This window comes from Doryrhamphus excisus, linkage group LG2, assembly GCF_037039965.1.
Source record: "Doryrhamphus excisus strain RoL-2023G ecotype Guam linkage group LG2, RoL_Dexc_Guam_v1.1, whole genome shotgun sequence".
NCBI classification, from domain to species: Eukaryota; Metazoa; Chordata; class Actinopteri; order Syngnathiformes; family Syngnathidae; genus Doryrhamphus; species Doryrhamphus excisus.
Window position 1 is genome coordinate 14,774,518 of NC_136358.1, and position 13,960 is coordinate 14,788,477.

General features: G+C 40.3%; 1 protein-coding gene across 2 annotated transcripts in view; it reads left to right on the forward strand.

Annotated features, from left to right (window-relative positions):
• tbc1d22a (TBC1 domain family, member 22a) overlaps positions 1-13,960 on the forward strand; it is a 127,228-nt gene that overhangs the window by 65,030 nt on the left and 48,238 nt on the right. The window contains exons 9-10 of one of the 2 annotated variants that reach the window (XM_058078049.2): positions 256-318; positions 4,035-4,149. In XM_058078049.2, the coding sequence (XP_057934032.2) occupies positions 256-318; positions 4,035-4,149 (178 nt within the window). Of the gene's footprint in view, positions 1-255; positions 319-611; positions 678-4,034; positions 4,150-13,960 lie in introns of both variants that reach the window. The other variant, XM_058078048.2, reaches the window with a different exon arrangement.

Genomic DNA, 13,960 nt, shown 5'->3' on the forward strand with positions numbered 1-13,960 from the left:
TTTCTTAGCAAGACTGATAGACCGGATTTGCCATTTTATTTTATGGGGCATTCGGGGCCGCACACCCACGCCATAAACTAAATCCTGCTGCAAGGTGCAGAGAGTGATTGCATTGACGCTGCAATGCACACAAATGTTTTTGTCAATGCCGTTTTCTCCCCGATATTGATTATCAACGTCTGCTTTTCTAGTTAGCGTTAGGACTGGCGTGTGAATGTTGGTGTGTCTAAAACGTTCTCTTCATGTTGCTGTCAGATCCACATAGATATCCCTAGGATGAGTCCTGAGTCTTTGGTGCTACAGCCAAAGGTGACAGAGGTAAGGGCGGACAGGACTGTGAGTACACCTTCCTTCCGTAACACCAAAAAAAACAAAAAAATCGGTCACAATCTGGACTATCTCAGTGGGCTTGGCTCCCGCCGCTGTCCTGCATCCCTTCTGACGATTCTGTCCACCTGTCACGTTGCTCGTTGCCGTGGGGAGGTACACTCTTTAATGTTGCGTTTGAGGACGCCGACCCACTAACTTTTGCATCTCGCTGTCCGATCTGTGCTAACCTGCCTCGTTGCTTCAGAGTTTGTCTTTTTTTCTCTCCCTTTCTGTCTCTGCAGATTCACATAGACATACCGAGAACTAATCCTCTTATTCCCCTCTTTCAACAAGCTTCTGTCCAAGAGGTGAGATCCTCCTCCTTCAAGCCCTTGCACGCACATCATCTCAACTAGCAGGGCTTTCTTACCCTCTTTTTTTGGGTTTTAGGGGAACTTTTTAAGTTGAACATGTGTAATCGTAAAATAGAACAGGATGTAGGAAAGCCCTTGCTGCCTGGCACACACACCTGCATCATATTTACCTGCAGCATGAAATCAAATGGACATAATTGTCCTCTTTGCATGGTTTGCGCTACTATAAATGACTATTAGAGTTTTGTAAGTGGTGATGTTGCACCAGGGTTATTGTTGAAGAGGAAAACCTGTAGGCTTCCCCTTTACTTAAACTATACAGTAGCTCCCAAGGCACATTATTAGCAAAACAAACACTCCTGGGCCAAGATTTTCAGTCTTTAAATCTTATTAGTTTTGATTTGCCTGGATACAAGCAGTATTCTGTACTTAATATCCACTAGCCTGAGGAGGAAATGCAATAAAACAATAAATGTCTAATGAGGTAGCCGAGTCAACAAACCTACAAACAAGCGTGAGCCTGCACATACTTACACTCATTAAAGCTTATGCGCCAGTGTTTTGCATTTGTGTATAAGAAGCAATAGTGAGAAATAAGATAATAATAAGTGACTTTCCACAAAGTAGGATTCCTTAGGGTGAGGAGCTTGGTCATCTATCTAGGGATAGATAGGAATGCCTTGGGATCGTCCTGGCCAAAAAGTGGGATGTCTGGGCCTTTCTAATTAGACTGCTGCCCCCATGATCCAGACCTGGAAGAAAATAGGATCACAATTTGAACGTGTTTTTTAGGGGCCTTATATTTGTGTTTAGTACATTTCGACATTTTCCTGCTTGAAAATACTTAATTTAGGCCAAAAATTATGTAAACGTTGCTTTTTGACCAAAAACAAGAATACCAAGAAACTGCTAGTTTATTAATGTATATATTTTAGAAAAACTGTGATAGATTGAATCTGCAAAATTTGAACCGCAGGGACGGCTGGCCAGGGACTGCTGTAATAGCATTTGTCAGTAAAAAAAATCACATTAGCAGTCGTACTGCACCTCCCTTTTGCCCTTCTAGTGTAAATAATACAACTCAAGGCTGTCTGGATGCGGTACAGAGTAATCTGTGAGCATACGCATCATATGTGGCATAGATTTATCCCCTCACCTTTTTCCACCAAGCTTGTTTTGCTTGCAAAATGAAAGCATTGATTTGAAATATTCCAGCCCTCGTATATTTCACCATGCAACAGACTCCAAAGGGGCCTTTTTATATGGTTATGCTTGCTGCAGTGCCACCTGAAAATCACCCCTGCTTCATTTTATTCAGTTGTTTGTTTCTGCAGCGCCCTCACTCCCCTCCTCACCCCCCATGGGGCTCTGTGAGATTTAGGCAGTCAACAGTCTGTTCCATTTCAGGCAGAGCGGTATATTGAAGCCATTCTGCAGGGATTTTATAAGTGATAGCTAAGTGTTTGTGTTTCTGCTGTTTTTGAACAGAGATGTGTTGACAATGTACTGATAATCACGTAAAAACAAAATAAAGTGCCTAATTTCCTCTTCAAATGCAGACATGCTTAGTCTTGATTAGTGTTAAATATTGTCATGTACTGCATTTTAAATGAAACACTGCACAGGCAGGAAGTAATTTATTTGTAACCCTACAAAAAGAAAAGCTAAGGACTTTTGTTTTTGCTACTTTTACATTCAAGCTCTAACGGTTAACATGGCTTCTCTGTCTTAGCGTCACTATTCTCCTCATTCTCCAGTAATAACGATACTTGGAGGAAATCCTTCTTATCCACTCTGTTTTGAAACACATACATTTGGAATAAATAAACTAGAAGCTAACAAGTTTGTGCCATAACTTGCTATATGCTATGAACAGCGGCCGTCTCTTATGTCCCTGCAGTGATCCCATAGCTTGTACATGCGTAAACAAACAATAACAGTATTGTGAAGGTGAACGTTTAAAGGTCTCTAAATAATGGCAAAAATCATATTCAGAAACTCCTAAACAGGTTATAACACCCGGTAAAACACAAATCTACACAAACATACCCAATAATAAAATGTACAACTGAAAATACAGTGGAAAAACAATACACAAAAATAATGAGGCTAATAAAACCGTAAAAACAATAAAACAATGCCCAAGTCAACCTGTGTTAAAAGCCAGTGCATAAAAGTAAGATTTCAATAACAATTTCAAATGCTCATGTGTAAACTCATTTTTAGGGGCAGGCCATTCCAAAGTCTCTGACCTGCGACTCCTGCGACAGAAAATCATTGTTCTAGCGGGAACACAGACAGAATAAGTCAGATAAATATGAAGGGGCCAGACCGTTCAGCGATTTTACAAAGTCTGAAAAAGACGCATCGTCTTATGTTCGAGGTCTACATATTTATGTGTTTCACACACACCAGTGACATGCTAGAAACAGGGAGGTAGTCTTCTATTATGTGTCTTATATTTCCATGTGTGGTAAAGCGAAAACTTTGAAGGAGAAAATGCTGCTCAAAATGAAAATAGAACATCAGTGGGCATTTCCAGGAGCAGGCATGTGTCTTTTACATACAAAGGTTGGACTATTTGCCCGTGATAAAGTCGACGTGGGCAGGGATAAAGGCTCGTCGGCACAGGCTCACTTGAAGTTGTTCTCTGTGTAGGCGCCAATGTGAAATATGCATGTCAGCTTTGGAGGATGCATGAAAAGAAAGTCCCATTACCCCCGCCTGCCCCCGCCCCCCCAAACCCCTGTTGCTGGCAGCAGAGCCTTTCTTGTTTGATGGATGGCACTTCGATATTGGTGTGGAGGCAGGTAAAGGGATTTGAGGAGGGAAAGACCAAAAGAGCGCTGCATCTGTCCTAACAGTGATTGGACTTATTTAAATAAAAACAAGGGGCTCCCGAAACATCACCATTGCATGTTTTCTCTCACACAATGAGCTACGAGGTTATTCGGGAAGTGACAGAACATGACATCCTCTCCTATAAAAAAAATATATATATATTTGATGTGTATGTATGATGCAGCTAGGTGCCCGTAGATGTATGTGTACCTGGTGGGAATCCATTTGCGTGCAGGAAAAACAAACAGAACATTCAGCCGCCTCTAATTCACCAGTGCTGACAGCTTTTACTAGCCCACTCAAATAGGAAAGGAGTGTGCCTTGCAAAAAAAAAAAGATAAAAATAAACAGGAATGGCACTCAGAGCCAAGGCTGAACAATCCTGATGATAAAACTTGCTGCAAAAGTCTATATATCTACTAAAATCCCAGCTCAGCATGCCTGCATGTCTCACAAAAATAAAGTACATTTACAGACTATTATTTTGACGCTGTCTCTCTTGTTTGAAAGATATTTGAACGCATCCTCTTCATTTGGGCCATTCGGCACCCAGCCAGCGGCTACGTTCAAGGCATCAACGACCTGGTCACGCCGTTTTTTGTGGTCTACGTCTTTGAGTACATCGGTGAGTAGCCTCGCTCCTTCCCAATCTCATTTTCACGACTATTGAAATATTAAAGACTGATGTGTCAATCATCTTTTATTCCCACCTTCTGCTGCAAGCAGTCCACAGTTGCGCATTTCACCTTTCCTATCAGGCAAGAATCAGGGTTCATCACAGGTCACTCTCAAAACTTTTCTGTCTTTTCAGAGCTCTGGAGCCAATGGCTCTGCCCCCGTTTTTCTTAAATGTAAAATTTCATCTCTCCAAGCGGCAAAAACAGCAGTAATGTTCTGGTGAAAGCAGGGGTGGTCATACTTTTTCAGCCTGTGAGCTACTTTTAAAATGACAGTCACAAACATATACTACCTCCTACTATGAATAGAGTATATATCGAAATATATTTATAAATATGCGTATTTATGTGCATTGTGCATGTAGATCAGGGAGCTCATACTTTCTCAGCATACAAGTTACAAGTCAAAATGATCTACTATAAAAACAGGAAAGCATATAACGTATAAAATCTAGCCAGTAAACTTTGAAACTACTATCATGCAACTTGGACTAAAGTCACAATTTTGAAAACTGCTGGAGCCTATCCCAGTTCTCTTTGGGAGGCGGGGTACACCCTGCACTGGTCACCAGCCAATCACAGGGCACATATAGACAAACCATTCACACTCGCATTCATACCTAGCCAATCAACCTAGCATGTTTTTGGAATGTGGGAGGAAACCGGAGTACCCGGAGAAAACCCACGCATGCACGGGGACAACATGCAAACTCCACACAGAGATGGCCGAGGGTGGAATTGAACTCTGGTCTCCTAGCTGTGAGGCCTGTGTGCTAACCACTCATCCTGGGAAGAAGCAGATCTTCCTTAAAAAAAAAAAAAAAAACATGATAAATTTTTATCTGGACAGTCACGTTCAATACTTAATCATATTAATCCATTTTCAGTCATGCTTTTTTATTCCACGTTGCCATTAATCTACAAAAAAGAAAGAACCACAAAAAAGATTTTACTTGGTAAACAACTTGCCAGTTGGATATTTCAGCATCAGTTTGTATTCAAATTGACATCACTTGCCGAGTCTGGTCAAGTTTTTCTGTTTTTATTTTTTACCCCATTCAAATTAGAGCTCCTAAATTGGAAGTCCTCTGTGGGGGGCGGGGGGTGAATGCACCATCACACAGCCATTTAGGGACCTCACTTTAAGTGCCGGTGTGCACTCAAGAGGTTGTAGATGTCTATTTTAATCCCTTTTCCCTGACATTTGTCAGAACTTTCACTTACTTTTTTTACTTGTTTTAGTGCTTTGCAGTGCAGTGTACGAGCACAGGTCCTACAGTTAAAACAACCCATAAGACTATAAATCACTTGCTGTGTGATTTATTGCATATTTATTGGGAATGTCTCAGCAGATAAAGGCAATAGTAGGAAAAAAACACATGGCAGATAGCTTTACAAAAACACACCCATCCTGTTATTGCACAAAAGCACAGATAGATATCTGTACATCTAAATATGGACGTCTTATTCGTGTAGCCTCGCTCAGGCTTTGTTTTCTATACTTTCATCATGTGTTCTCCTGTTTGCTGTGCTCCTCTTGTTTGTTTTCTTCATCCCTTCAATTTCCTACAAACCAAGACCTCTGCTTCAAAGCATCAAACCGCTTCTCTGTTCCTCATGTGCAGCTCCTGATGAGACATGAACACACACACACACACACCTAACAAAACTTTTTGCCATACCTAGATGGCATCGGGGGAAGTGTTCTCTGATGAAGGATTTTACGGGAGATGTGCCTAATTGTGATTCTTGTCGTGGAAGTGTAGGAAGTGTGAGATTCACTCTTGTGATTCCTTCCCACTTTTTTCTCAACTCCCTTTCTTCGATGACATAACACTCATCTCAGTGTTTGTGTGTTGTAATTTGGCATAAGTTAACCCCGTTACAACACCAAAATGTCACCCTGTAGAGACGACTTGCATGCTAATGCTGAACAATCCTAACATGGATTAATACTAAATCCCTTTTTATTTGTGTCAATGCTGAGAATCATTGCTGGTTCGATCCTCAGTCCTTGCGTGTTCATTCAACCTATTTATATATTGCAATACACGACCGTCAACCTACAAATCACACAAAAAACATGTCAAAGTACTACATCTTACATTAATAACGCAATTGGGACTGCATTTCAAGTGTTCCGTAAAAACAAGCTTGAACATGGTTGCATCTAATTAACAGACATTTTATTTACTGCCACTAAAGTACACACTATGTGCTGGAAAATAAGTGTAAAGTAACAAAATTGATTTCATAGGGCTCTATACATGGACTGTTACTTGGGTTGAAGGGGGCTCGTCTTCAAACCTGATGGTTGCTGGTTCCAGCCTCAGTCGGTGTATATTGATATGTATACTGTAATTTCCGGACTATAGAGCGCACCTGATTATAAGCCTCACCCACTACATTTTTAGAGGAAAACCGATTTTGTACATACACAAGCCGCACCTATATATAAGCTGCATGTGCCCACATTAAAACATGTAAACATATTTACAAAGAAAGACGGCTTTTTTCGTCTTTTTACATTGCTCCAGTTCTTCCCGCTGCCGTTTCCAGCGTCTCACCATCGATTCGTTTATGCCAAGTTTACGTGCAGCAGCTCTGTTTCCTTCTTTATCGGACAGCTCGCTTGCTTTTAGCTTGAAAGCTGCGCCATATGCCTTTCTTTTTGCATTTTCCATGATGAGGGTATGTTCACGCTAATTTAATTTATGCATAAGACAAGAAGTTGCAGTCTTCCTCGACGCATATATTCCACCGGTCTTAATCTTACCTTTTCTACTCGAGAGCCCCTGGCGGCCGTTAGAAAAATTACATAAATTGGCCGCATCACTGAATAAGTTGAAAGTTTGGGAAAAAAGTAGCGGCTTATAGTCCGGAATTTACGGTATATGATATTCGGGGCTACACAACCTTATTAGTGGAGCGTACTGTAATGCTGGAGTTAACAGTAAGTAATGAAGTAATCCGTGACCAAAATGCTTTTTCAGGATTCATTCAAAGATGTGACTGTACTGTATTCATACTGGATTCACCATAACTAAAATGTTCACATAAAATAGGTCAATTTTCAAGTGTTGGCTGTAATAGTAAGTGATACTTTGTCGGGGAACAATAGTGTGGCAAAGATCATATTGGAGGAAAATTACTATTAGTGTTTTTCGTTTATCCAGCTGGACTGTGAGGCAATTTGGCTGCTGTCCCTCTTATCAGAGGGGAAATTGATTTGGAACGTCCGCGGTTCTCGTTTCCAATTTGCAAGCATTTGCTTTTGTCTATTCCAACTCCCGCCATTACTTGACAATTATAGTTCTACAGTCAATGCCGGGATGCGCCACGACAGGGCCAGGGAGTAAAGACCGGTCGTGCTTTAATTCAAATCAGACATTGATCACACCAGTGGATCCATATTGTAATCTGCATGGCGGTGTTGTAGTATGGATCTGCACTGACTAGAAATGAGGGCTGCATGCAATGACATGGAAGGGAAGGAAAGTAAAGGTGATGTCAGAAATACAGGAAAACATCTTCTGCAAAAAGAAAACAGCAAAATGTTCACATGCTGTCAGGTGGCAGCCAAGGTGGAAAAGAAGAATGGCCTGGTGTTACCTTGTCACCATTCCAACACTTGCCACAGCTGACAAGAAGTACTTACCAACAGCTTCACAGCTCGTTTCAGTGTTTGTCCTGTAAAGCATCATTTTAACACACTAGCACAGACCCTTTAAAGCCAGTGAGGTCTGCAGTATTTGGATGAGCAAGAGCAGCATTGATGGGGAATGGGTACGAAGGGGAAGCAACTCTCCCATAAAGTGGTGTTTAAAGTTGTCTTCCATCTCACATTTTTAAACCAGAACGCCTCCACCGATCCCCAAATGCACATAAAATACCATTTAATCTCCGGTAAATTAAGTGGAATGGGTACTTTCCTTCACAAAATGCTCTTAACAATTTGTTCTGCATGACAACTGGTGTGCGCCCGGGGCCACATTTTTTATGCATGCATTTTTTTTGGTCAGCCTGAAAGCATGTCTCGTAATTTGGCTATCTACTTCGTCAAAGTAGTAAAATCATAGATTAGTGAAGATTTATTCATTTGTTTGTGTACACACCATGAATGTGGTTGTTTATACTTGCAGTGCATATCTGTATTGTAGCAGCATCTACATCATTGTCTGTGGCATAATGAGGCCTCTATATTGAATGAAAGCGTTCAATACGGCTTTCAAAAATGGTAACTGTGTTTCTCCACAATACTGCACAGTAAGATGCAACCTTAGCACCACAGAGTATTGGCATGGATTTTATCCCGCCGTCAAGTTGCTCCCATAATTCACTCGACATAGCGACATGGTCACTAATTGGGCTATTTAGGTGACAAAAGTGATGGTAAGTGCCAGCTGGGAAGCTGCTGGGTAGCTGCTAGGTCAATGTTTCCAAGTTACCTCCACCTATAATTAGCTTCACTTTGCCGTGGGATGATGTGGATGCTTATTCAACATCATAGTCCTATGTAGTACAGTACATTAGGCTAAATTGAAACCATCTGAATGGCAGCATTGATTGTCCCTAGCTAGATGAGGTTGGCCCGACTTCATGGAATACACCTTTCTACTGTAAAGAAAAATAAATCGGCGTAGCTGCACATCTTTAAATAAAGCATGTAGCTCCGCCGGCTACAGTTATTGTCACAGTGTACAGTCTATCTTCGTTTTTCATGGGAATACCTAATAAAAATATCTATATTTGTTTGACACACGGCTGGTTCCTACCTCTCCAAACTCTCCTGCTAGGTTTACGCTCTCAGATTTTTGCATCCTTTGCAATAAAAGTTCCAGAACCCTCTTGTTTTCAAAAGCCATTGTTCACAAGCGACAAAAGCTAACAAGCTAGATGCTAATTGTACAATTCAGATTGAATCCATGAATACGTCTCACACACTTATTGCACACATTTGTAGTATAAAATGTACGAATACTCGCCACAAATGATAATGTAGATCAGTGGTTCCTGAGCTACCCCTTTTTTGCCTACCCAGTTCACTAACACTTAAACCTGTTTAATCAGCATTAACTTGAAATATTGAACATGGTTAATTTTATAGTAATTTTTATGGTAATTCTGGGTCAAAAATGTGTATTTTACATTTTACAAATAGACAAGTATTCGTCCTACATATATTTCATTTCGGCCTGACTTTGGGATCCTTTAATGGGTTTAAACTTGAGCTTCACTGTTGACCTCTTTGCAATTGTTATGATTTAAGTCTGCATATTAATTTGATACCAAATTGAAAGGGAAGGTTTAACAAACATGACAAGGCAGTACAAAAATACATACAATCTGTAATAAATCCTAATTTTTGGAGGAATCTCCACTCTGTCATCTGGACACACACACACACACATATTGGCGGGAACATGAATATAAATAACATCTTCAAGTTTAAACACTCTTAATGCACAACGTAATCATCAAACTTACTTAATTGTTCATATCACTCACCCAGAGCAACGAAGAACGTCATGCTCTGTTTCCTTCCTTCTTTGTGTTCTGACTGTGCCCTCTGGGCTGCGAGGCATTCAGGCGCACTCATAGTTGTGAGTGTTAAGCGCTAATTGTTTTTCATCTTTATTCACGTACCCCCTTATGACACTTTGGGAACCTAGGATGTAGATGATTGATGAACAGGCGGAATCTTCAGTCACGGTGTAGCCAGTCACAGCGCACAACGATGATACGTTCAGAGCCCGCTGAACCAAACGTGAAATCGCAACCGCTTGAAGAATAAACATATCAGTGAAGCGTAAGCATTGTAGGTTTTTTTTTTAATAAGTGGTACTGTATATACATGGTCCACAGAATATTAAAAACAAACACCTCAACAATATAATACAATATTATATTGCTATATAGCAATATTATACACATCTACATGTGTATAATATACGTATATGTACGTATGTATTATACGCCTACACATCTGTACATGAGGTTCCATAGTGCAACAGCACAGGATGCTCCAGCAGCCTTAACAAAGATAAGACCAACACTAGTCCAGCATGCTACCTGTAGTTTATGTACACTGCTTTTTCAATAATGCCGCCACAAGTGGGAAATTACATATTGCATACAGCGGTGTCAGTAAATGTCTCTTATCATGTGACAGGTCAGCAGATATGTTGTGGCGGAAGTATTTTGCCTCTTTGCAGACTGAAGATGCCAGAAAGAAGTCAGGGAAAGTTGGTTTATTGCCATCTTTACTCCTGACAATCATGATGTTGCTGTTTTCTGAGTTGTATTTTATTTCAAAAGTCCAAGCCATACTGTGAACAAACCCTTAACAACAGCACTGTATGGAATATAGTATTCCATACATAATATGATCTGATTAGTTAGAGCACAGCTAACAGTGCCGATACCAAAATAATACACTTTTGTGCTCTCATTTTCAAATGTCTACACCTCACTGGATTGGAACTGATGAAAGCAGTAGCACTAAAATCGGGCCGGCTTGGATGATTCTACATTCATTTCATAGCCACCAGATTTTACAACAGCGTTCTTCAAATAAGCTATATTGAATGTGAACGAGCATGCCCACCGCTCCTCTGGGTCTGTTCTACAGTGCCTGATGGTTTTAGCCTTTTTTCGATAAGTTGGCATCAGATTAATGACTGCCACAGACTGGCTTGAGCTACCTGAGCACCAGCGTCTCCATGTTGCTTGGTTTCTGCCCCGTTATCTGCTTTTACTTACTCTAATTCCTCCATCTTTAATGATTGGACGAGATCATTGACTCGGTGTAGCCATTGTCTTCCCCCAGACAGTCTTTCATCTGTATTACTTCGCCTTGGTCTCCAATGTTCTATAGGCTTGAGAATGCAATCACCCTCTTTCTAGAGTTAAGTAATAGCATTGGGACCAGCAGAAATTGAATCAGCCGCGTGGTTTTGACCCTGCATCTTTTGCCTTTACCCATCTATCGCTTCAATGTCTCTCTTTCATATCAATTTAAAATATACTATTGACATTGTTAATGGTTTTTGTTCAATTTGCACCTCCTTTTGGTGATAAGTTGTTGTAGCTTACCAGACAGTGGCAACAAGTAATAGGAAAATAAATTGTTTGTGTTTTGTGTCTGCAATTTTTATGCACAAAGTAATTTCATTGTTGTTTCTACCACTGGTGAAGCAATGGCAAGCAGAGTCCGAGCTTTACAACGGGATAAATAAGGCTAGAAATCAATAGGCTGGTGTCGGTGTCCACCCTGGTTTTATCCCAGAGATTCTCTCATTACTCCTGATAAAAAGCAATAGAGCTCAGAAATTACTTGGGAGAAATAGTTCTGTCAAAAAGTGATGTATCTGCTGTGAATACTCATAGAGGGTTATTGAATATTTTTAGATTAAGTTAATTACTTGACTATAAAAAGCCTTAAATTGAAACGGGCTGAGAAGCTTCAGATCTTGCTCGTTCACTCTCTGTCACCAATGGTTTGGGGATGGGGATAAAAATGATCTGCCTGTGCCGCAAGATGCTTGACCTGACGCAATTGGATGCAACTGCAAGGATCGTATGCTTGCGTCATCATAAATTGCGGCGTAAACATATTCCCAAGATGATTTGCATGGATGTGCGGACAATGACGGAATGCGGAAACAAACAAATACAAAAACAGCGTCACACTGTGCCGAGGCATCTCACTGCATTGTAACGTTCTTGAACTACTGACTACTCTTCCCCTAATGTGTCTTATTCCCAGTTAAACCTGCAGATTACACACGGTAATGACTTAATGGACTTCACCACTGAGACTTACTCAGGAAACTCTTGTCAGCTCCCAAATGTGTCCTGTATTATGTTCGCCGATTTACTATGCTTAAGCTGGAATGAACATCAAAAAGAGATTTAAAACCTACTGTATTTTTCTTCATCGGAAACCGGTAGCAGCCTTTGAATGAACCTTGAATAACTTTATCCTGAGAAAGTACATGTTGAAACCATTTTTTATACTAACCTTAATATATGCTACGTCACCAATGGATGAACATTTGCAAAAGTAAGCTATGCCTGCCAATACAAAGCCACAATTTTTGTTATTCACTACACACACACAAAATAAAAATTACTTGAGATGCTCTATTTTGGATTTCATATCGATATCTGATATGCCGGTATTGTCCATCACGTCATCTCTGATACTGATATCAACAGATGCTGATTTTGGTAGCAGCTCTTCCCTAAACTAATATGTTTGGTCACCCCTCGTGTAATACCCCAACACAAGATGTGTCTTTTGCTGTGAGGCATCCAAATTGTCCCATCCATTAATTTTCTATACCGCTTTTTCTCATTAGGGTCACAGGGGGTGTGCTGGAACCTATCACAGCAGACCCTGGATTGGACGCCAGCCAATCGCAGGGCACAAACGTCATAATTATGAGAAACGTTAATAGTTGGAGAAAAAAAACAGCAAAAATAAACAGCTGTAATTTTGCGAGAATAACGTCAAAATATTGAGGAAAAAGTAAAATTTTCAACAAGAAAAAAGTAGCACAGAAACACGTAATGAAAAAATGTCTTAGTAGCATAGAGTTGAAAAAGTTTTTTTGTCATAATATGACAAACCAAGAAAAGAAATGTTTTGGAAAACATAATAATATGGTCATAGTCATAATATTACAAAAACACAATTTGATTCACTCTCAAAGATGAGATGCCATTTTTTCATATAACTATAATAATAACTATAACTATAATAATAAATATCAAAGTAGCCCGGCGTGCTCTTGTTTTTTAGAAGGAAAAGTTTGGGCACCTGCGGTTTAAGGAAGGAAGACTCCTTAGTCTCCCCATAACCAGTAGTGGTGATCGATTATATCGATCCCAACGTTGGTATCAATATTGATTGATACCGATGTACAAAGATGAATACTTACAGTGCATCCGGAAAGTATTCACAGCGTTCACTTTTTCTACATTTTGTCATGTTACAGCCTCATTCCAAACTGAATTAAATTAATATCTTACCTCAAAATTCTACACAAAATACTCCATTATGACAATGTGAAAAAAGGTTTTTTTTGACATGTTTTGAATTTATTAAAAATAGAAAACAAAAAAATCACATTTACATAAGTATTCACAGCCTTTGCTTAATACTTTGTTGATCCACCTTTGGCAGCAATTACAGCCTCAAGTCTTTTTGAATATGATCCTACAAGTTTAGCACACCTATCTTTAGGCAGTTTTGCCCATTCTTCTTTGCAATAAGTCTCAAGCTCCATCAGGTTGGATGGGAGACGTCTGTGCACAGCCATTTTCAGATCTCTCCAGAGATGTTCGATCGGATTCAAGTCTGGACTCTGGCTGGGCCACTCCAGGACATTCACAGAGTGGTTCTGAAGCCAATCTTTTGAGATCTTGGCTGTGTGCTAATGTCTACCGTCTATATGGTCAAGGTACATGACCAGTCTACTGAGGTCAAGAGCGCTCTGGAGCAGGTTTTCATCCAGGATATCTCTATATATTGCTGCATTCATTTTTCCTTCTATCCTGACTAGTCTGCCAGTTCCTGCTGCTGAAAAACATCCCCACAGCATGATGCTGCCACCACCATGCTTCACTGTAGGGATGGTATTGGCCTGGTGATGAGCAGTGCCTGGTTTCCTCCAAACATGGCGCCTGGCATTCACACCAAAGAGTTCAATCTTTGTCTCATCAGACCAGAGAATTTTGTTTCTCATGGTCTGA